Raw genomic sequence first — 21,144 nt, forward strand, 5'->3', positions numbered from 1 at the left:
ACACCAGGCCAGAGTTGGAGCCAGATCTTCTACCCAGGGGCTGGAAATCTTTACCAGCTCCCTCCTCCGTTGTATCACTTGCAAGGTAGGCGTTGACATGCACAGAATTACGTCAGTTGCTCACAGTGAAGAACCTAACTGATGGAGGCAATTGCTAGAGATGAAAAGGATGCTTCATGGGCGCGTTTGTCTATAACCAATGGGTGTTTTTGTCTTGGCTAGAATGGTTGTCCTAAAAAGTAAGAGGCAACCTGGGAAGCTGGAGACATGGATCTAGAGCAGCCCAGGGTTGGCCCTATAAGTTCAATGACACTTTTTGCTCCCTCCCCACACTGGAAGATGCTCTGGGAGGAGGGACGGTGGTGACTTCAGCAGACAAGGCCCTTGGCACTGTAAGTCTTGTGCCTTCCTGTGCCCAGCTGATTCTCTCTGTTCTGGTGGCAGCTTCTGAACCCAGCAGCCACAAACCCACTGCTGAGCATTGGCAGGTACAGCTGAGTTCCAAGCCTTTGGGTTGGTAGAGCTGTGGTTGCTGGCAAGCTGACTTCATGTGCTGAAGGCTGCACACAACCCTCTGTGCAGTTGTCACCCCAGGATGGGGTTTTCTCCTTCCAGCACAGTCTGCATGCTTGATGCCAACAGATGCCATCTGATGTACGTTTGTGGCAGAATCAGTCAAGGGAGAATATGGCACCTCCACATGTGTTCTTGCACCCATGGTCAGGACCACATGACCTGGGCAGTGTACAGGATGAGGTTTAGGGATGAGTCCTGCCACCTTGCCTCTGTGGCCCAGTGACACAGAGCTGGAAGCTTCCTGGGATGCCCTGGATTGTCCAGAGAGGTTCTTGCCTGAAGATGGCTGAGACACACAAGGGGCACCCAAATGGCTCCTGTACCCCACAGCTATGCTCTCAGAATGCCCTGTCCATGTGGTCCCAGCAGCTCTTGTAGGGGTAAGAGCTGCGGGGTGAGAGGCCCAGGAGGAAGGTTGGTCCCCAGTCTCCAGCTGTCAGGAAAGACCATGCTCAGCCTGTCGCTGGATCAGCCTCTGCAGCCTCAGGCGCGGTGGGGCGGAGGAGGGGACATCACCAAACCCGTGTGAGGCATTTTCCGTGTGCTGAACAGCAAGCAGTGCATCCGCAGTGCTGCGTAGCCACCACCACCTTCCTGCAGGGCTGAAACTCTGTACCCTCTGAGCAGTGGCTCCAATGTCCTCCCCCTCGTCACTCCCTGGCAACTGCTCCAGGTGCTGCCTTTAGAGTCAGACTGTGTGTGTCTTGATGTGACCGTTGTATTTCACTCAGACTGTGTGTGTCTTGATGTGACCGTTGTATTTCACTCAGATTCCTCCCTGTGGTTAGCATACTTCAGAATTTCCTTCCTTTTCCAGTCTGGGTAATTTTCTATTTTGTACACACACATACACCCCTAACCCACATTCATCCAGCAGTGGACACTTCTTTCCTGCTGTTGTGAGTAATGCTGCTGTGAATGCAGGTGTAAAGAAATTTCTGTGAGTCTACAGTTTTTAGTTCTTTCTGGTGTGGACCCAGTAGTGGGATTTCTCAAACATATGGTAATCCTACTGGAATTTTTTTTGAGCAACTACCTTCCTCTTTTCCACAATGGTTCAAGTCTTCAGTCCTACAAACAGTTCTAGTGGTTCCCTGGGATCTTGGTATCGCCCCTCAGAGAAGTGTCATCGTCTGCTCCAGAAGTCTTGAGTCAGTCAGATGCGGATGTCACAGCCCTGTTTCCATGCCTCACCCTGAGCCGGCTTCCCATCACTACCTCCCTGCCCCCAGCGCTGAGTCAGGGCTCTGGTCTGAAGCCTGGCTGGTAATTCTCCCCTCAGGAAGCCCCACCCACACATGGACAGGAATCTTTTCTGGCCCTCCTACTGCCTTCCATACCATCTCTGCAGTTGACACAAGAGTTTGGCCCTGACTTACTTTCTAGACTACAAAATGCCAGAGAATAGGCTTGTTCAGGCATCTGCCCATCTTCTCTGCACTCAGCCCAGCACTTGGCTTGAGTAGAGGTTGGGTGGACAGCGGACTGGCTACAGTGCTGGCCTTCCCATGGGTGGAAACCAGCTGTGCTGGGACAGCTTCCAGATTGGGGCTAGCAAAAGGCATGTTGGTTTGGGGTCTTATATAGCCCATCTGAGGACAGTCAGGGGACCACAATGTCATAGGAACAGCCACTGGGGCCATCACTGCTTGGGCATTTGCTGGAGAAGTCCATCACCAGAACAGGAGCCAGGTCATTGCCAGGGACGTGAGTTCTTCCTGTGCACCTGTCCTTGGGCTGAGAAATTCCAAGTGCTGGGTTGCTGCCACCACTCCTGCACTGAGCAGACATTTTTGGCCGGAGTTCTCGGGGAGCGTCCATAGCTGCCTGGAGCTGAGGACACCTAGGAGGGCTGGCGGCCTGCCTGTGTGACACTGTGGCAAACACGGAAAGTAGAGCTGACACCTGCCACACGCCCAGTTCCAAATGCAGTTGTTCTTCCCCTTTCCTGATCTTTCAGGAAGCTGAGCTCCGAGTGACAGCCTGAAGCTTCCTCTACATTAGGAAAGCAGTGAAACACAAGAAGAGTGGCAGCTTTACCAGGCTTCTCTGTCCACCACATCATGCGTTGGAGACCTCAGGGTAGGCCACACAAAGCTGGAGTCTTTGGAGCCTTCAGGCTGTTGTGCTGCTTCTCCAGGCTGTTCTCTGGGGTTACCCACATAGCCCTGAAATCAGGCCCTGCTTGAGTTCTGGGTCCGCTCACAGACCCAGAAGGCTTCAGCTCCAGCTCCTCCTCCTTTGTTGTTTAACATGTTATTAGTGACCGTACAGATTTATGGGCTACACTGCAGCATCTCCAGACATGGATTCAGTGTGTGCTGATTGGATCAGGGTCATCAGCATATCCCCTGCCTTGGCATGACTTGATGATTGGAGTCCTGGCACTCCTTTTTTTCTTCTTAAAATATGGAGTAGGTTGTAATGACCCAGGGTCATGCTACTGTGCTGCTGCAACACTGGGACCTCAGTCCTTCAATTTGATTGTGCCTTGGTACTGTTACCCAGACTCTGTCTTCTGTACCCCTCCCATCCTCTAGTAAGAACTGTCCTGTGGTGAGATTGAGCTTTGTTAGCTTCCACATATGAGGGAGAAAGTGTGGCATTTGTCCCTGTGTCTGATTTGTGTCAGTTAATGAATGGCATTCCATTGTGTGTATGCATCAGGGTTTCTTGCTATTCATCTGATACCTTGGTTGATTTGTGTATCCAGAGGGTGTGAACTTACTCCGTCAGAGATACCTTCTCACCCTCTCAATGCTGTCCCAGACCCTCCTTGTCCCCCTACTGTCTGGGCTAGGCGGAACTGCCTCTTGGGATGCTGTCTCCTTGTTGTACTCTGCCCTGGCAGTTGGCAATGCAGCCTCCAGCAGTAAGGTGGAAGGCATAGATACCCTGGAGATTTTCTTTTCACTCCTTCCTGAGGATGGAAAACTGGCCTGGCTTCTGCAGCTCCAGTGTCCCCAGACCGCTGTGCAAGTTTCCTTCGGTTCTGTCGCCCATGGTGGCACCAGATGGCCAGGCTCTCCTCTCTGGCACAAACCCCGAGAACCCAAGGCTCTGTGTCCTTTATAAACCCCCAGCTTCTGCACTGACTCATCCGGGGATTTCTCTGCACCAGGCTTGAACCAATCGGAGCTTCCTCTCCTTCCTTCTGGTGCTCTTCAAGACAATCAGCTTCAAGTCCTCAAAGGCCCTGCCCAGTCTAGGGCCCTCCTGGCTTTTGTCTATAGCCTTCCCTGCCCGGCCCAGGAAATTCTGGGGGGAAGGAGTCCACGCTGCACCTCCCCTTCAGTTCAGTTGGACGCAGGTGCCAAGCTCTTGTTGGAAGTTTCCTGTGCTTGCCAAAACCTACTCTTGTTTTCCACAGCACCTTTCCCACTTTCTTCACAATTCATTGTCAGAAGGAGGCTGGAGAATACACATGACACACTGCTTCCTGACAAGGAGTTGAGTGTGAAAAGAAGACAGAGCATGGTTCTGGTTGGTTTTAGTGCTGTAGCATTTATCTACTGGTACATTGAAAAGGAGGTGAGATGAACAACATGAAGCTGACAGGTTTGATACGTGTATTTGCTAATTTACTAGATTTCAAAGACACTGGGCAGCCTGTTCTTTTTCTGACATATTCATCCCTGAAACAGTTGTCTCCTTTTAACATTTAACAATTGATGAGCACTGAAAAAGGCGGGGGTGGGTGGAGAAGTTATTTTTCTTCATTTTCTAAAATCAGGTACTGAGGAAGAACAATTTCTGAGATAAATGTTGAGTCAGAGCCTAATATTCCTTGGCCAAGAAGAAACAGATTCCTTTCAAAGAAATGTCTAGAAATCGGAAGGCAAGCCCTATGAAGACGTTCTGTTAAATCAGCAGAAATGGCTTGGTTTGACTAAACAAAAGGTACCATAAACTTGCAAGTAACATTTCCCTTCCTCATCATTCACACTTTTGAAGTGGAATTTGAAATTTATATATTAAAAAAAGACAAACAACAATTGGTAATTTGGGAAGAGGAACACAATGAGAGAGTGTGATAGGAATCCGTCACTCCTAAAGCATCTCCATTTATCTAAGCATGATTAAAACTCACTTTCTGTCATCCCTACCTGTAGTAGTATGTTGTACAGGGCAATGCGACCCTTCCAGCCCAATGGGAAGACTGGGTGAGGTCTCTTCCTACCGCACGTTCCTTTGCTCACTTGCATTTAGCCCTATTTTCTGAGAGGTGGTAGCTTTCCAAGGCTGGCTGTGCCAGTGCTGCTGACAGGGTCCTTGGCTCTCCAATGGAAGGTTAATTGGCCTGGGAATGGGAAAAACACAAGGCTGAATCCAAAATTGTTTTTGTGACAATGACGATAGCTGAATTTCTCTAAGCTTTGGTTTTCTCATCTTTGAAATTGGGTGTAATGATGTTTCATAACAGTATTGTGAGGCTTATATCACTGAACTTTCAGAATATGCTACTTGTTTGTTTTTGTTCCCCACTCTTAAAGGATAATGAGTACATTTGACCCTAGAGGATTGGTGTAAAGCTTGGAGGATTGATTTAAATTAAAATTATCTTATTCTAAAACTTTTAGGTAAAGGCCTTCTGGTTTGAGAAGTAAGGAAGAAGCTGATATTGGACATGCAATTATTTTTTTTAAAGTTTGATGAAATCAATAAACACCTAGTATGACTGATCAAGGGAAATTAAAGAGAGAACATGCAAGTTACAAGTTACTAGGAAATAAAGTGAAACTATTCTGAAAGATCCTAAATATACTAAATGGACTATCAAGGAATAGTGCTAGCAAAAAAAAAAAAAAAAGAATTTTGTGCTAGCAAATTCAACGAGGTAAAGCGAAGGGGGAGAGTCCTTGCAGGCCCCAACTTGCCAAAATAGCTACAGAATGAAGTGCAAATATAATTTGTGATGACAGAAGTTTGTATAAAGAAAAGCCCTGGGAGGCAGCAACTGATGATTCAGGTTGTTTATTTGCTGCCAACTAGAACAAAAGAAAAAAATTTTACATATGTTAGTGATATACCATCCACAGGTTTAGGAATCTCAAAGATAGTTCAGGATAGCTTGCTAGAGCTTGTTTCTGATGAAGGTCTTCCACTGAATTTATTTCAGCTTGAAGTCAGGAGCAGGTTGTGAATTGTGAGTACACAGAAGAAGCATTTGAAATGCGGTGTAAAACACGAGGGTGGCCTGAGGTCAGTTGCCATCTGCTCACTGTGAGTGATACGAACGTGTGAACTCAGCCTGTCTTTCTGCTTCGCTCATCTAGCCATTCATAAAGCAACTGATGGATTTTCTGCTACTCTTTAAAAAACTCTTAGGATAAAATCAAAAGGATTTACTGTGTTCCACAAAACCCTACAAAGCAAGAAAAAAGCAATCTAGCTCTTGCTAAATTCTGTAGTTGCATCTCTATGCAGTCACACCAACTGTCCACCGCTTGGTGGTACAACCTCTTCTTCTTTAAGGTCCCTGTTGCGAATTCCTGCCATGCACATGTTTTACGATGTTGGTTGTGTGTTGAGCACCTTCCTAGTGTTTGTTGGTTATAACTTGGTTGGCAGGAATCTAAGGACTTGGACCTTGATCAGCTGTCTTTCCAGCTAATGATAACAGGAAGCTGGATTGGAAACAAATTGGCTAAGAGCCAAACAGGAATTTAGATTATGGGATGTGGGTATCCCAGGTGATCTAAACCACAATCTCCACCCCAATTGCAAACCGTTTCTGTCTCCAAATTGCACATGACCATAAATCAGTACTGTCCCTCTCGTCCCACGGAGGTGATTGCACCATACCTGGCCAGGGGCATAGCAGGGACTAATCTCTTTATTGGGTTGAAGACTTCCTGGGGAGACTCAGTCTGTTGCTGCTCCTGGTGGTGACGAGGGTGACCTACTTGGTCGGGTGTGTGTATGTGTGTGTCTGTTAAAGTTCACAGTTTTCTGAGCTCAGGAATTTGGCCAAGTGTGGTTAGACAGCCTTTCACTGAATCACTTTATCTAATGGATGATGCATTGAGGCTGAAATGAGGGTGGTGTATCCTTATTGCTCTTCTGGGAAGACATTCGGAATCTGATTTGACTTCAGGATTTCAGAGCTACCCAGGCTCCTTCCGTCAGTGCTGGCCATCACTAGAGTGTCTTGGGAAGTCTCAGGAATCTTCATTTGAATTAACTGTGCATCTTCCCTATGACGCTAATGTGCTTGCTTTGTGTTCTCTCCCAGGGAGGCAGTGGCCAGTGGACCCGATAGGCCATTTTAACTGACTTAGTGAGTGGCCTCATTGCTGTCTTTTTTTTTTTTAACGGAACCTCCCTGAATCTGTGACCTATTTTGGCATTATAAAAAGCAAACCAGTGCTCACTGCTGAGCCTCTGTGCCTCTATTCCCCAGGGCTGTAGACTTGTGTCAGGAATGGGAAAGGCGTATCAGCTATGCTGATTTCCAAGTCCCTTCATGGAGCTGAGTGAGAAGACACGGGATGATGGAACTAACGCAGGACAAGGTCTTTGAAGGGGACAAAGGAGGCAGCTGGAGCACTGCCCCTGAAACGCGCTTCTCTTGATGTGGGTAAAGTATAGGCTGCATTCACGCCATCTTCGATATGTTTTCTGAGCCTTCTCATGTTTCCTACTTATGTGACTGCTGGGGATGCTCAAGTCAGCGTGCTGAGAAAGACAATCAAAAATGACATGCTGGCCTTCCCCCAAATCAACCTGCTCCTGCCAGACCTTGGTGTGAAGGTTTTAGGAGGTGAGGTGTTTGGAAGACAATAGGGTCATGAGGATGGAATCCTTGTGAGTACAATGAGTGGGTGATGGCTTGATAGGCTAGTTCTTGGCCTGCGGATGCTGCTATCCCATAAAGATGCCAGTTCATGTCCTGCTACTCCACTTACGATCCAGCTCTCTGCTGCGGCCTGAAAGGGCAGCAGAGGATGGCCCAAAGCCTTGGGACCCTGCACTCATGTGAGAGACCTGGTTGGGTTGGGAGTGTTCCTGGCTCCCAGCTTCAGATCAGCGCAGCGCTAGCTGTGACAACCATTTGGGAAGTGAACTAGCAGATGAAGGACTGTCTCTGTGTCTTTCCTTCTCTCTCCATGAAATTTGCCTTTCCAATCAAAATAAATAAATCATTTTTAAAAGTGGCTTCTAGGAGCTACTTGTTCCTCCCACCCTGTGAGGGAGGAAGCCATGTGCAGGTGCCATCTGTGAGCCAGGAAATGAGCCTCACCATTTCAATCCAATTTGATCATGGACTTTTCTGCCTTCTCCAATACTGACAGAAATAAATTTTGGGGGCTCATGAGACACTTGCTCTCTGGTGTCTCGTTACAGTGGCTTCCAAAGGTTAAGACAGCAGACAATACAATGTGAATACATGGCAAGGTGATAACAAGGGAACCATGCAACTCCAGAGAAAGATGGAGAATTTTGTGAAGTGGGTTTAGGTGCATCTCAGAACTGCTGGCATCACGTGTGTGCCATGGACCACTGAGGTCTTGCAGTGAGGCCAATCAGAAATGCTGCTGCAGCTGAGACTGGCTTGAGTATCAAAGGCTTCTGCAGTTTACTTATGGAGGATGGATGAAGACCACAAACCTTTCTATAATGTGACTATCTTGATTTTGGTGGGAAAGAGTTAGATTGGGCTGTAATTCACTTTTTTTCCCAAAGTGATGTAAAAATGGTTAAAACTTGATTTATTCTTTGTTCTAAGCATTAACATAGTTGCAGCCCATATTATGCTAAATGTGCGTAAACCTATATTCTGTGAAATGTAAGGTTTTATATTTTCTAAAATTTAGTGTGGTTTTTTCAGTAGGACTCTCTATAAAACCTTCCCGACATTAGTTAATTTGATATACTGCTTACTGTTTCTAGTGGATTCCCTGACAGGGAATACAAACGGCAGGGGACATGTTCCATCTGGGTCTCACACATGGACGTCAGGGCCCCAAGGTGTCCTTGTGCCATCCTCTTCTCCCAGGCACATGAGCAGAAGGCTCTGTCAGAAGCACAGCAGTTGGCATGCAGACTGCCACTTCAGTATTGATGTCAGTCTGAGAGGCGGCTCAGTAGCCGGCTGCACCACAGTGTCAGCTCCCGTGATGTCACCGGGGTTATTGTCCGTACCTGTGAGCAGTCTGGGATCCACTGTTGTCTGTGGGTGTCGGAGACCCCTGATGAAGCCCTGAGATGGTGACACAGATCTGAGAAGCCCTGTGCCGTGGCCTGGGCTGCCAGCCTGACTTGTCCCTTTCTTGGTGCTTGCCTGTAACCTACTTTTCAGGAGGTTTGGCAATGGTGTTTATCTCTTAGAGGCTGTAGGTTAGAGTGAGTGACAGATTCAGGGAAAAGGGTTGGAAAAAGGAAGTGAAAGAGAAGCCCACTGAAAACATTCAACCAAACAAAGCTCTAAGAACAAGGTACTTACTTTTGCCTCCAAAGAAAATTGGGGAAATCTGGCTCCATGGAAGAACTTTTATGCTCATAGTTAGATTAAGAAAAATGTGTCTTATTTTCTGTGATTGATCTGGAAAATGGTTTGCTGTCCCCAATTGGCTTCTTTCCTTAATGTTTGAGTCACATTTTATGTTTTGCTTGTGTTGTGCTCAGGGAATGTGAGATGAAGGGAACTTTGACTACTTGTGAGCATCGCAAAAGCTTTCTGTGGTGTCTTGATTTTCAGTCTCTGTGGTTCAAGTCATCCAGAAAGTCTTGAAATAGAAATAAGACCAAGTGCCTGTGTGGGTTGACATCAAGATTTTCTTATAGTTTAGTTGTCTTGTCAGCTCCCCATACTCTATAATTGTCTTGTTGCTCAGTCTGCTAAACTTTTCAGGTGTGACTTTAACAAACTCCATACTCAATTAAGACCTGGTGTGTGCAGAGACAGAAAGAGCATAGATCTTGAGGACAGCCTTGCTAACTGCCTGTTTGTTGGGGTGGATGGGTGGGTGGATGGATAGATGGATGGATAGATGGATAGGTGGGTAGATGGATAGATGGATGGATGGATGGATGGGTGGGTGGATGGATAGATGGATGGATAGATGGATGGGTGGGTGGATGGATAGATGGATGGGTGGGTGGATGGATAGATGGATGGATGCATGGGTGGTTGCTTGGGTAGATGGATGGATATGTGGAATTTTGAGTCTTGAATCTCTCACTTGCCAGGCATGACTTTGAGCAGGTTGTTTGACATCTAATCCATACAAAAGACATTTGTTGGAGCCCTATTAGTGCCAGGCTCCAGATTAAGTGTTGAGGACACTGAGGTTATTAAGATAGCATCTGTTTTCTAGGAACTCCTCTGACAAGGAGGTGAGGACATCAAATTTGTGAAGGAAAGCGGCTGACTGTCTACTGTGGGATGACGCTGTAGCCTGGTGGTTTGCAGGACTGCTCCCTGTCCTCCCTGCCTTGGATGAGTGGTGAGGGCTGTTAGAATCACATAGGCTGTTCTGTGAATTTTCCTAGAGGCTGGCAGGAATTATTTTCATCTTTAACTTCTAGAATTCCAGTGTCTTCTTTAGATTATTACTACTATTATTATTATCATTATTAAATCAGTGTATTTTTTGGTTGTCAGGCACCTTTCTTATTGTCCCTGTTTTACACAAGTTCCTGGAAGTGATTTTTGATGGCACAGGGAAGGGGTCCCTTTGTAATTCTTTGGGTTCTGGAGATGTCGTCTGTATTAAACATGTGGCCACATTCTTCTTCCTGTTTAGGGATAGCAGCCAACTTAAACGATCTCTAAACCCTGTGTATGTGTAAGATTCAGGATGTGTTCAGATTTCACTGGCAGGTTGTCAAATGGGGGAGACATTGGCAACTTGGATTTGCCATTTGCATTAGCGGGAACCCAGGGAAACTGCAATATCCCATTGAGTTAAAAAAATAAAAAAGCTAAGTATGGGGGATTTTGCTGGTACCATCTGGCCCCCGTACAGCTAGCATTTACTGAACACTGGGTGTATGCTAGACATGAACCCCCATCCCACATGCCCTGTCTTATATAATTTTCAGGAAAAACTTAGAATAGATTCTTGTTAGTCCCATTTTATAGATCAGAACTAGAGTGTTAAGTGTCTTGCCCCGGGTCACACAGGAAGCTGGGATTCAAACATTGGATGCTGTTTCACATAAATATCCATCTGTCTTATACAGCTGCTCCTTGGGATCTGGGAGATTGTCTGTAGTACCTGCATGGATGCTAAAAATCTGTGCACATTAGAAAGTGGCATTGCATTTGCATCTAACCTTTCCCCATTCCCTGTCACTTTAAATCATCCCTAGGTTGCTTATCATTCCTAATGAAATGCAAATGCTATGCAAATAGTTGTGCTGTCTTGTTTAGGGCATATTGACAAGGAAAACATTTCCGTACATTTTCAGTGCCCACACATTTTTTTCTCCTAATATTTTTATCTGTAGTTGTTGCATGCACGGAGATGGAGGGCTGGCTGTATTGAGGTCAAAATGTTTTAGTTAGTGAAGAAATCGTCAATTGATGATTCATGAGGCTGTTTTCTTTTTCAAAAACTTTGCAACAGAATATTTTGTTCTCATGTTTGTAGAGAAGCTTCCTATGCTAATAATTTTCAAGGAAAATTAACGAAGTCCTGGCTTAGCATTTTTCTAAACTCATGCAAATCATGTAAGGTATGCGAGTGTATAATAAGTGAAGAAAAGGAGGAAATTTGTCTCTTTGCCTTGAAGAAATCACTACGTTAGAGAAGTGAAGCAGCAGCAAAGCTGGTGTGTAGTATGAGATCTACAGCAGGCAGCCACACTGGTTTCCTTTGCTCTGCACTTATTCCCATTACAAGCCTTGAGTGCTCCCTGGACTCCTTCTTGCTAAATCAATGTTTTCGGAATTCTCGGTAGCTTCAGTTTTGTAATCTGAGAAATCAATCAACCGCCTCCAGAGACTGCCCTGTCTCATTCTGCTCCCAGCCTCCAAACGCCTCTTGTAATTAAGTATTAGTAGGAGTTCATTGCACTTGAATAATGAGGTGATGTTTGGGGAGGTTTCCTTTGTTGTTGCTTTTTTTTTTTCTTGAAGAGCACTGCTTCTGTTTTCTGGTTAACCAGATCACTGTCATCGTAGAAATGCAATTAAAAGACTCCATCATTACAACACTTGGCATCTCTGAAAGCCAAATCCGGTACTTCAAGGTCATTGGCATGTTGTGCTAATTGGTCGTGCATATTACCCTGGGGTACACAGGGCACGCTCCAGGGTCATGCAGCTTTTACAGCTAAGCTTTACAACGAAGGAATCCCAGGGTTGGGCTCCTTGGGCTTGTTGCTGCTAGTTTATAGGGACCGTTAACCTTGAAATGCATGAGAGAAAGTTTATATAATGTGTTTCTATATGGTCTAGCAAATGTTATTGCTGCTAAATCATATTAATAATTACAAAATACTCATAGGAAGCAGACTTTCATGTACTCTCCACCTGACACTTTACATGATACTCCCTCATGGCTGATCCTTGCCTTTCCCACTGTGGACATCCTATTGAAATTTTAAACAATCATTTCTTCACTTTTCTAGATAGTTCCATACATGTATATGCAAGGTATTCCTAAGAAATATGGTGCTTACTTTTCCTGTTTTTAAGCTTCCCATAGCACCATATCGAATATATTTTGGTAATTTGCTACTTTCACTCACCATTGTATTTGCAATTCCTCTTTTGATGGATATGAGTAGCAGACTTATTCGTTTTTATTGCTCTGTGCTGCTGCTGCAAAGCAAGAAGGTACCACAGTTTTTTCTTTAAAGTCACACTAATATTTATAGACATTTGGGTCTTCACCTGTTCAGACCTGTAATTTTCAGGTATACTCCATGCAGTAAGATATTTGGATCAATCACTAATCTTCAACTTCATGAAATAGTGCAAACTGTTTTTGCACTCTTACCAGCAAAATATGAGCACTGCCACACCTTGTCAGCTGTCCACATGTAGCTTTGGCCTCTCTGATGAGGAGAATGGCAGCTCCCGGTGGTTGTAATGCACGTTTATATACCTTCCTGATGATTAGTGGGCTAGACCATCTTTTTATAGCTTTAATGGAACTTGGATCTCTTCGCACTATGTTCTTGCTAGTGTCTGTTGTCCATTTTTCAATAAGGTGTCTGCTTTATCCCATTAATTAATTATGGTTTCAAAATGTTCTGGTTGTTAGTTTTGTGTTGATTATATTTATGGCAAACTTCTACCTTGCCCTTCTTATATTTTTCCATTTTCTTATAATTCTTTTTGCATCCATAGCATGTGTATCTATTTTTCTTTCATGTTTGTATTTGTTGATTGATTTTAATATTTTGTTATTCACTCAGCAGAGCATGCGCATTAACTCCTCCTCTCCCCCTTCTTCTGCCACCACCCCTTCCTCCTCTAAAGAAGTGTGCAAGTGTGTTTTCCGAGACAGGTGGATGCCTTTCACTTTCTATTTGCAGCGTGCCAGTGTAAGCAGTGAGAGTTGGATGATGTTCCACAATGCTGGGCTCACCTGTCTTGTGTTTTCTCCGCTCAGCCTGCGATCCACCTGGAATTGGTTTTTGGGTGTGTGTAGTATGCAGTAACAGTCCAATTTTCTGTTTTTCCCTGTGGATACCCATCTTGCCCTGAACAACTTAAAGATCTACACAGATCTAGGACACGACTTCTGCTGCAACATGTGTCCAGAGGGGTGGGTCTTCTCCTTGGCTCCCGAAGTCTGCCGATTCCTGTCCCAGGCTTCATTCCCTAGCGTTAAAGCTTTGCATTATGTTTTGAGATAATGCGGTTTTTAAAATTGCATTTATATAAAATGATCAAATTTCATGAATGTCACTGTGCGCATTTGTAAGCATAGTAATACTTCCCCCCAGAGCCATCCTCCTGCCTGCAGAGATAGTAAGTTTGTTCTGTTTTGGATAAGCCAAATCCTCGTGGCTGAAGGCTGAAAGGGCTTATTCCTGCTGTATTGCGTGTGCAGCTGCAGCTCCTCTGGGACCCTCACAGAAGGAAGCTGCACCAACACCAAGGAACTTCAAAGCGTTTGTGGAAAACAGAATTAAAAGATAAGTGTGTTTTTGTGCAAAAAACTTTTGAGATCCATGCACAGTTTTTTTCACAATATGCATTTTTCATGAACTTTTTGAAAACTCCTAGTGTCCACAGGTTTCAGTATTTTTTTTTTGCATCAAAATAAGCATTTAAAATTCTGTTTTCTATGAAGCTTTTCTCCTCATAGTTGAAGACATGGAAAGAAAAGAGTGGAGAATCATACATCCATGTATTCGGCTTCTCCCAGAAGTGGCACGTGTCAGATACACTTGTGAGCCATTGGCAGAGCCAGTTGCATGCACACAGCTGATTTTAAGGGAGTAGGAGGTATAACTTTGTGCAGTTGGAAGTGGATTATCCAGCACAGATGTTGCCTTCTCTCTCTCTCTCTCTCTTTTTTTTTTTTTTTGCGTTAGAATTTAGCAGTTCTCAGCCCTGTATTTAGCTGGTCAAGATCCATGGAAATTCTTACTGAGATTTGATTGGAATTTTATTGACTGCTGTTTAGTTTGGGGAGAAACGATACGCTCCTATCCCCGTATTTTATTTATTTGTCTATTTGGGCTGTAACATCTCGTAGTAGCTTCCCTTTTATCTGTCAGGTTATGTACATTATTTGTTAGATTAACTCCAGTGAGACGGTGAGGCCAGGTTAGTTGTTACTTGTCATTACAAAGGAGCCATTAAAATTTTCTTGGATCTAGCAACAATGGAATAATAATGTAAGACAAGCCAAAAAGGTTTTTGTTTGTAAGGAATTTGACTTCAGTTTTCGAGCTTCTTTTTTTGTGTTCACTCTTGGTGCAGCCCCATGGGCATGATATATGTGGTGACCCTCTGGGATTCAGCCTTCTTGTTGCATGGAGAAAACTTGAAGCCCAAAGATAGAAAGTAGTTCCTCAGGATTATGTACCCAGGCACCCCCAGCTCCGGCCTGGAAGGCGAGGGCAGGCCCCAACAAGCAGGCTCGTTTTCTACATGCTTGGTTGTGGTTGCATTTGCATCCACCCTTGGCACTCTTCAACTCTGATATGTATTTGGCTCTTGATTGCTACCTTTCTCTCCCTTGCAGATTCCATCTCCTTGTTCATGGTTAGAGGAATGTTTGTGAAGCTTTCCTCCTCAGAGTATTGCTGTGTCTTTAGAGAGAGAGATGATCTATTTGGAGAAAAAAATGTATTACAATTAGGAAAAGTGAAAAATAACATTCAAGATGGAACCTGTTTGGTTTTTATTTCATTGTCAAGGACTTGCCATTTTTTTTTATCTTACCATCATTAGAATCTAAAGATTCTCCACTTGGTTTAGAAGTCAACTGAGAGAAAGAGGAAATCGCACCCTTTTTAAAAACTGTGTGTGCGCGCGTGCACGCAGGTGTGTTTTCGTTTCAGATTCAGAGCAAAATTCAGTGGAAGGAGAAGAAGTTTCCCATCATTCCCAGCTTCATGTTTATCTCTCCAGCATCAAAATCTTGCAGCAAAGTTGTGCATTTGTTATAATCAATGAACTTAAATTGGCACATCACCCCAAATCCAGTTTTCCCTGGGTTCGCTGTTGTGTTCTGTGAGCCTTGAAGAATGCATGCTGAGTGTCTATACAGGATCATTTCACTGCCCCAAGCCACCTGTGCTCGGTTCAGTCCTCCCCTCCTGTCAGTGTCTGGCGACCACTGACCTTTTGGCTTCACAGTTTCACCAACTCCGGGATGTTTGTTGGACTCCTACAATATGTAGCCTTTTTAGATTGGATTCCTTGATTTAGAAATATGCATTCATATTTCCTCTGTGTCATCCATGGCTTGGCAGCTCATCCCTTGCACCTCAGCTAGCTCAGTGAATAGGTCCTTGTAAACGTGTGTTAATTGTCTAAGTGGGCAGACCAGAGAATGGTGATTGCTTTGCAGTGCACATGGCTGTGTTTGTTGGATGCACCCAGCTTCACTCTGGCACCAGCTCCTCTTCCGCTGCAGACTGTGTCTCTCCTCTCCTCGACAACAGCCATGTGAGCTTCTCCAGGGCCAGAAACAGGGCGGGAAGCTATCACTTTCATCTTCTTCCACTTGCAACCAGCTTGGCTCTTCACAGCCATATCAGTCTATAAATATTTACAGTCAGCTGCCTGCAGCCACAAAAAGCTGGCATAGGTTCTAAAAATGCAGGGCAGATCTTCCCCTTGCAAAGGGGTGTGTGAGAGATCTGGCGTTTCCCATCTTGCAAAATGCCCAGAGCCCTGTGTGTGCTGCTGAGTGCTCCTGCTTTGGTTTTGACTCTTTCAAAGCTAGAATCCAGAGTCACATTGAAAGGAAAGGACCAACACTCCCTCATAATGCCAGTCATCTCAGTCACTCTGCAAGGGGATGAAAGGCTCCTTGTTTTTTTATTTATTTGGAAAATAAAGAGAGACAAAGATCTTCATCTACTGGTTCAGTCTCTGAATGTGTGCCTCAGCTGGGATGAGGCCACGCCTCAGCCAGAAGCTTAATCCAAGTCTCCCATGTGAGTGGCAGAGAACCAAGGACTTGAGTCATCATGTGCTGTGTTGTAGATTAGCAGGAGGCTGGAGTCAGAGGTAGGGCCCAGCCACTGCAGCCTGGGACACAGGGATCCTAGGCAGTTTCCTAACCACTGTGCCACTCATTCACATCCTTGGGTAAGAGGCTTAGCAGCCCTCTAATGTCTTTGACATCTAGTGTCTTTTCCTTCTGGTTGAATCTGAATCCTTGCCTTGATAGTTGAGATGTCCTAGGACCTTGGAGCTGAGTGGTTCGTGGGAGGCTGCATCCCAGATCTCTTGGCCCTAAGGAAAAGGTGGCAGGGAAAGTGTGGACTTCTATCCATTCAGTGTGACTGGGGAAAATCTAGTTCTTGCTCAGTTGGCTATTAAAAAAAAAAAAAGACGGAAGCAAAGAGCCAGTGTTGCCTTCTTCGATGTGCCTTCTGAGCCAGAAGGAGCTACTGCCCAAGTCCTTGATCAAAGGACAGCATGTCAGCTCAGGAACTGTGAATGTCAGTGAGATGCTTCTGGTCCAGAAGTGCCTTTGTGTCACCTAGAAAAGTAAGGTCACATGGTGATGCCTTCAATGTACTATCCAGAGGCGTACTCACAGGTGTTGGAGAAGACTGGCTGCTCCCGGATCACGTGGGTCCCAGGCCCTTGTCCTCAGCCTTGAAAAATGCCCATGAATCTCCCTCTCTTCCGATGAGGCAGAGGCCGCGCCATTTCGGAAGGACGGTAGGATGGGGGCTCACTCCCACTGCATGTAATAGAATGCATTTTACCTGTTCAACGTGTGTTGGCACTGCGCTGAAGTTTAAACGCTGCTCATCATTCAGAAACATTGCAATGCACGAACCACCTCCATGTGTGTTTCCTTACTTTAGCTTCAGTCTTATATTTAGGTTACATCTAATGTAGTATGCTCTCTTCCTTGTTTATTTGCTTGCTGAATCAGTTATCCTCCAGTGTAATCTTGTGTTCGTGGCTGAGGTCCATTTAAAGAAGATATTAGTATCACAGATCATGTGGACATGCTGCAGCTGAGTCCTTACTGTATGTGACCATTTCTTACTGTACATGACCATGTTGAGTCTACAGTTTGGAGTCCTGAGTTGTGGAATAAATGGTGTCTTCTAAGTGTCGTCTTTATTAGTGCACAGTCACAGTTTACAGGGTTGCTTCAGAGTCTACTGGAAACAAAATAGTTTGCTATTCTAGGCCTGTGTGCTAACCACTTCCAGTTTTTCTATAGTTACAAATCACTTTTGAGCACAAAGACATCTAGATTTCTCCGTATTTGGGATTATTTGCTTAAAATAGATGCTTAGAAATCACTTGCAAAGATGTCAAAATGTGTTTGTGGCCAGGGCTTCTTGGCCTGCTGAGTCATTCACAGATGACTTATGGATGGCATGAAATGCAGGTTCTAGGTCTGGGGTGGAACTGGGAGTCTGCCTTTGTAACACCTTCCTGTGAGAGGCCTGGGAACCTGTAACAGTTGTCATTGTACTGGCATTAGAGTGTTAGTAAAACCTATTTACCAAGTCCTGGTGTAGGCTGGTTGCCTAGGAACTCTGCCTTCAGAGCTCTGAGGTCAATTGTGGCCACTTTTAGAATCACCTGGGGAATTCAGAGGGATACACACCCACGTGTGAATGCACATGAACCAGAGCCCTCCTCTGATCACTACAGACAGAATGGCTGGAGATGGGACTGCCTACCCAGATGCTCCAAGAAGCTCCATGGGCAACCAGGGTTGAGTTCCATTGCTCTGAACCTGCAGAGACACCCCCTTAAACTGCCGAGTTCCAACTATGTTTGAAGCTTGTTTGGATGAAAAGCTTGGGGTTTCTTAAACGTTACATTCAGCTGCTACACTTTTGACAAAGGATTTAACACAACCATAGGCCATCATAGCATTTCCAGAAAGCAGGCACTATGATTACTAAGAGAAAGCAAGACATTTGGCATCAGTGATGTCTCCATCCAACTCACACCTCCCTAGCATTTACTGGTTTTGTCTGAGAGAAACCACTGTTGCATACTGCCTCCCAAGCAGTGGTTCTCACAGTCTTTTGTTCTTCTAGAACATAACACTCTGTATTCAAGCTATCTATTAGCATGACCATGTTCTTTGCTTAGACTGTAAGGCTTCTGAGATAGTGTTCAATGCATTGTTCTTCTTGTCCACACCTACCACAGTTCCTGTCTACTTAGGAGAAACTCGTCCAATCTGTATTGAGTGAACAAAGTGTAGTACTTTGATCATAGGCAAGCCTGGAAGGTCACTCCCATGGTAGGAAGTCCCGGCCAGTGTGGTTCTAGCAGGAGCACAGATTGCCTAGATGGTTCCTGCTGCCAACATGGCCTTGCCCTGGGGGCGTGCAGGATGGCAGATGGGATGCCCAGCATACCCTGGATGCCTGCCATTCACTGCCTGCTAGCTAGCGTAACATGTACTATTTCTCTTTGGCAGTTGCCTTCTCTGGCCTCGGCTTCACGACATTCTACTTGGCGGGCAAACTGCACTGCTTCACTGAGAGTGGGCGGGGGAAGAGCTGGCGGCTCTGTGCTGCCATCTTGCCCCTGTACTGCGCCATGATGATCGCCCTGTCCCGCATGTGTGACTACAAGCATCACTGGCAAGGTGAGTGCCCGCCCAGGCGCCAGGGACTGGTGGATCGCTCTGGGGAGGCCTAAGTAGATTTACTATCAGAAGCTTGAATCAGCTCTAATGACAGAGTAGGTAGCGATTTGGACCCCGCAATTAATTCTTTCTTTCATGTATGCTGGCTTTGCCAGTGAATGTATGGGAGTACCTCTGCTCTTCCCACTTCACTTTCAAGGATGTCAGACCCTCCAGTTACCCTCAGCCTCAGCCCCACATCTGATTTCCCTCCAGGATTGTTTTCCTCATCCTGGGACTTGGTGACAAGTGGCTTTTGGCTTCTGCTCTATATCAAACCCAGCCCACAAGAGCAAACTCACCGTGGGTGCTCTTCCAATGGGTATGTTCAGCCCAGGCCTTGATTCCAGCACTGTTCCTCACAGCAGCTGTGAGATTGGCAGGAGGCTCGCCTCTGCGCATCCATCCCAGGACGTTTGTGCAAATCAAAATAGCATAAAACCAGGGAGGGACTTATTCCTGGACCACGACCCTCTGCAGATAAACTGGTTTGCCGTCTGCCAGGATGATGACTGGCATCTGCCACAGCAATCTGGGCAAGTGAATCAGGAAGTGATGGCTTCGGGTAGCATGGCTGCCAGAAGCAGGAGTCTGGAGCAATCTTCAGATCACCTTGATCAGGTTGTCTCAAGCTAGCAAGTGTACTGGAGGTTGGAGGACAGGACAGGTAGGTCAGAAACCTTCCTAATGCATAGGTAAACAGAACTATTGTTTTCTGATGAAGTCTGAGAAGCACCGGCAAAGCCCTGCATTGCACAGATTAAGCAAACAAAGCAGTTTCAGTGAGTTGTCATCTAGCTTCCCTGTCTGCATGGGTTTTCACAACCAAGGTGTGACCCACCTCTTCTTGTCTTGCTGTCCAAGGACAGCACCAGGTGCTGGCCACCTCCTCCCTCTTGGCTTCTCTGTAGCTAGCAGCCTGGTTAGGACTGACTGCTCTCCACTTTCAGGGTTTGCTCCGTGGTAAGAGGTAGGCAGTCAGGTCCAGAGGTAAGGGCAACTCCCAGCAGGGAACCCAGGGAATCCAGATTTTCTCTGGGGGCTATGGGTTCCTCCCAGCATTGCCCCAACTTCTCTTGCTCCTTCCCAGTCTCAGCTCTGCCCTCGACCCTCTTGGAATTCATGCCTTGGGTGTCCTGGCCTAGCAGCGACATTGACCTGGAGGGTGATGGATCGGGAAGAGATGCTGATGCATATTTGAGACAGGCAGCTGCATCAGGGGTCAAAGGGTGACCAAGGTCTGGGGCTTTTGGGCCTTCTGAGGGTAGCTGGGAGAGAGCCGCAGGGCTGGGCCTGTGTCCTTCTTGCCTGTCTGTTTTCATCATTGGCTTAAATGAAGTTCCTGATGATGTGAAGCCCTCCCTGGCAAGGTGGGCGAGAGAAAATCTCTGGCTCAATAGTCACAGGGAAGTCCTTAGAACTGGAAATGTCTTCCCATAGACTCACAGGTGTAAGTATGATCAAAGAATTCCCCCTGAGGAACCTTCTGAGACAATGGATTTTTCTGGGTTACATTGTGTATGGACTGTGGTTTCTTCTGTGAGCATAGGAACAGTAGTCCTCCAGCTTTCAGAGGACTGAATGAACCCCTGGGTCCACATGTACTTGGAAGGTGTCTGCCCACCACGGAACCACCAACGCCACTGTGTGCTCTGGATGTGAATGCGCTCATCACAAAGGCAAGCTGGGAGCATTGATGCCTAGGGCATTGATTCTAAGGAAGGATGTGTGGTGCTCCCTAAAGAGCTGATTTGGTCACAGCTCTGTCTTTGGAATTGTCTGTTGCTTACGCTGCAAATGTCTGGTTTTCACTTGCATTCAACCATTTTGGCTATGTAGAATGATCAAGGGTGTCAGGACTGGATCAAGGTTTCCTTTATCTTGGGACTCATTGCGAGGTGATTATACCCTGAAAGCCCAAGATGTGAGAGTGACCTCTCCAGTGATGTTTAGGCTACTATATGGGGTACATATCCCAACCATGTCAAGTTAGGCTTCCGTGGCCGGACCTTGAGCTTGCATTAATAGCTGGCACAGGGCACACTGGCTCAGTTCTTCATTGTCTTCTCAGTTTGTACCTTAGAGTGATCCAGGAGAGGATGCTTTCCCTTGGATTATCATGCGGACTCTGAGTTAGGCTTGCTGTACCTGTGACCCCCTGTCTACACTGGTGGTTCTCTAGGGATGGGAAGTTTGATTGTATCTCTCGGGGGACATTTAGCTTTTGGCATCTTTGTGGTTGCCACACATTGTCAGGGAAGTGCTTTTGACATCAAGTGGACAGAGGGCTATGGGATGGGGG

At 45.9% G+C, this 21,144-nt stretch overlaps 1 protein-coding gene across 8 annotated transcripts in view; it reads left to right on the forward strand.

Annotated features, from left to right (window-relative positions):
- Nucleotides 1-21,144, forward strand: part of PLPP4 (phospholipid phosphatase 4) — a 543,342-nt gene that overhangs the window by 360,702 nt on the left and 161,496 nt on the right. For all 8 annotated transcript variants that reach the window (XM_058671852.1, XM_058671857.1, XM_058671853.1 and 5 more), the window contains one exon: nt 18,633-18,803. In XM_058671852.1, coding sequence (XP_058527835.1) covers nt 18,633-18,803 — 171 coding nt within the window. The remainder of the gene's footprint in view (nt 1-18,632; nt 18,804-21,144) is intronic.

Source organism: Ochotona princeps, chromosome 13 (assembly GCF_030435755.1).
Source record: "Ochotona princeps isolate mOchPri1 chromosome 13, mOchPri1.hap1, whole genome shotgun sequence".
Lineage (NCBI taxonomy): Eukaryota > Metazoa > Chordata > Mammalia > Lagomorpha > Ochotonidae > Ochotona > Ochotona princeps.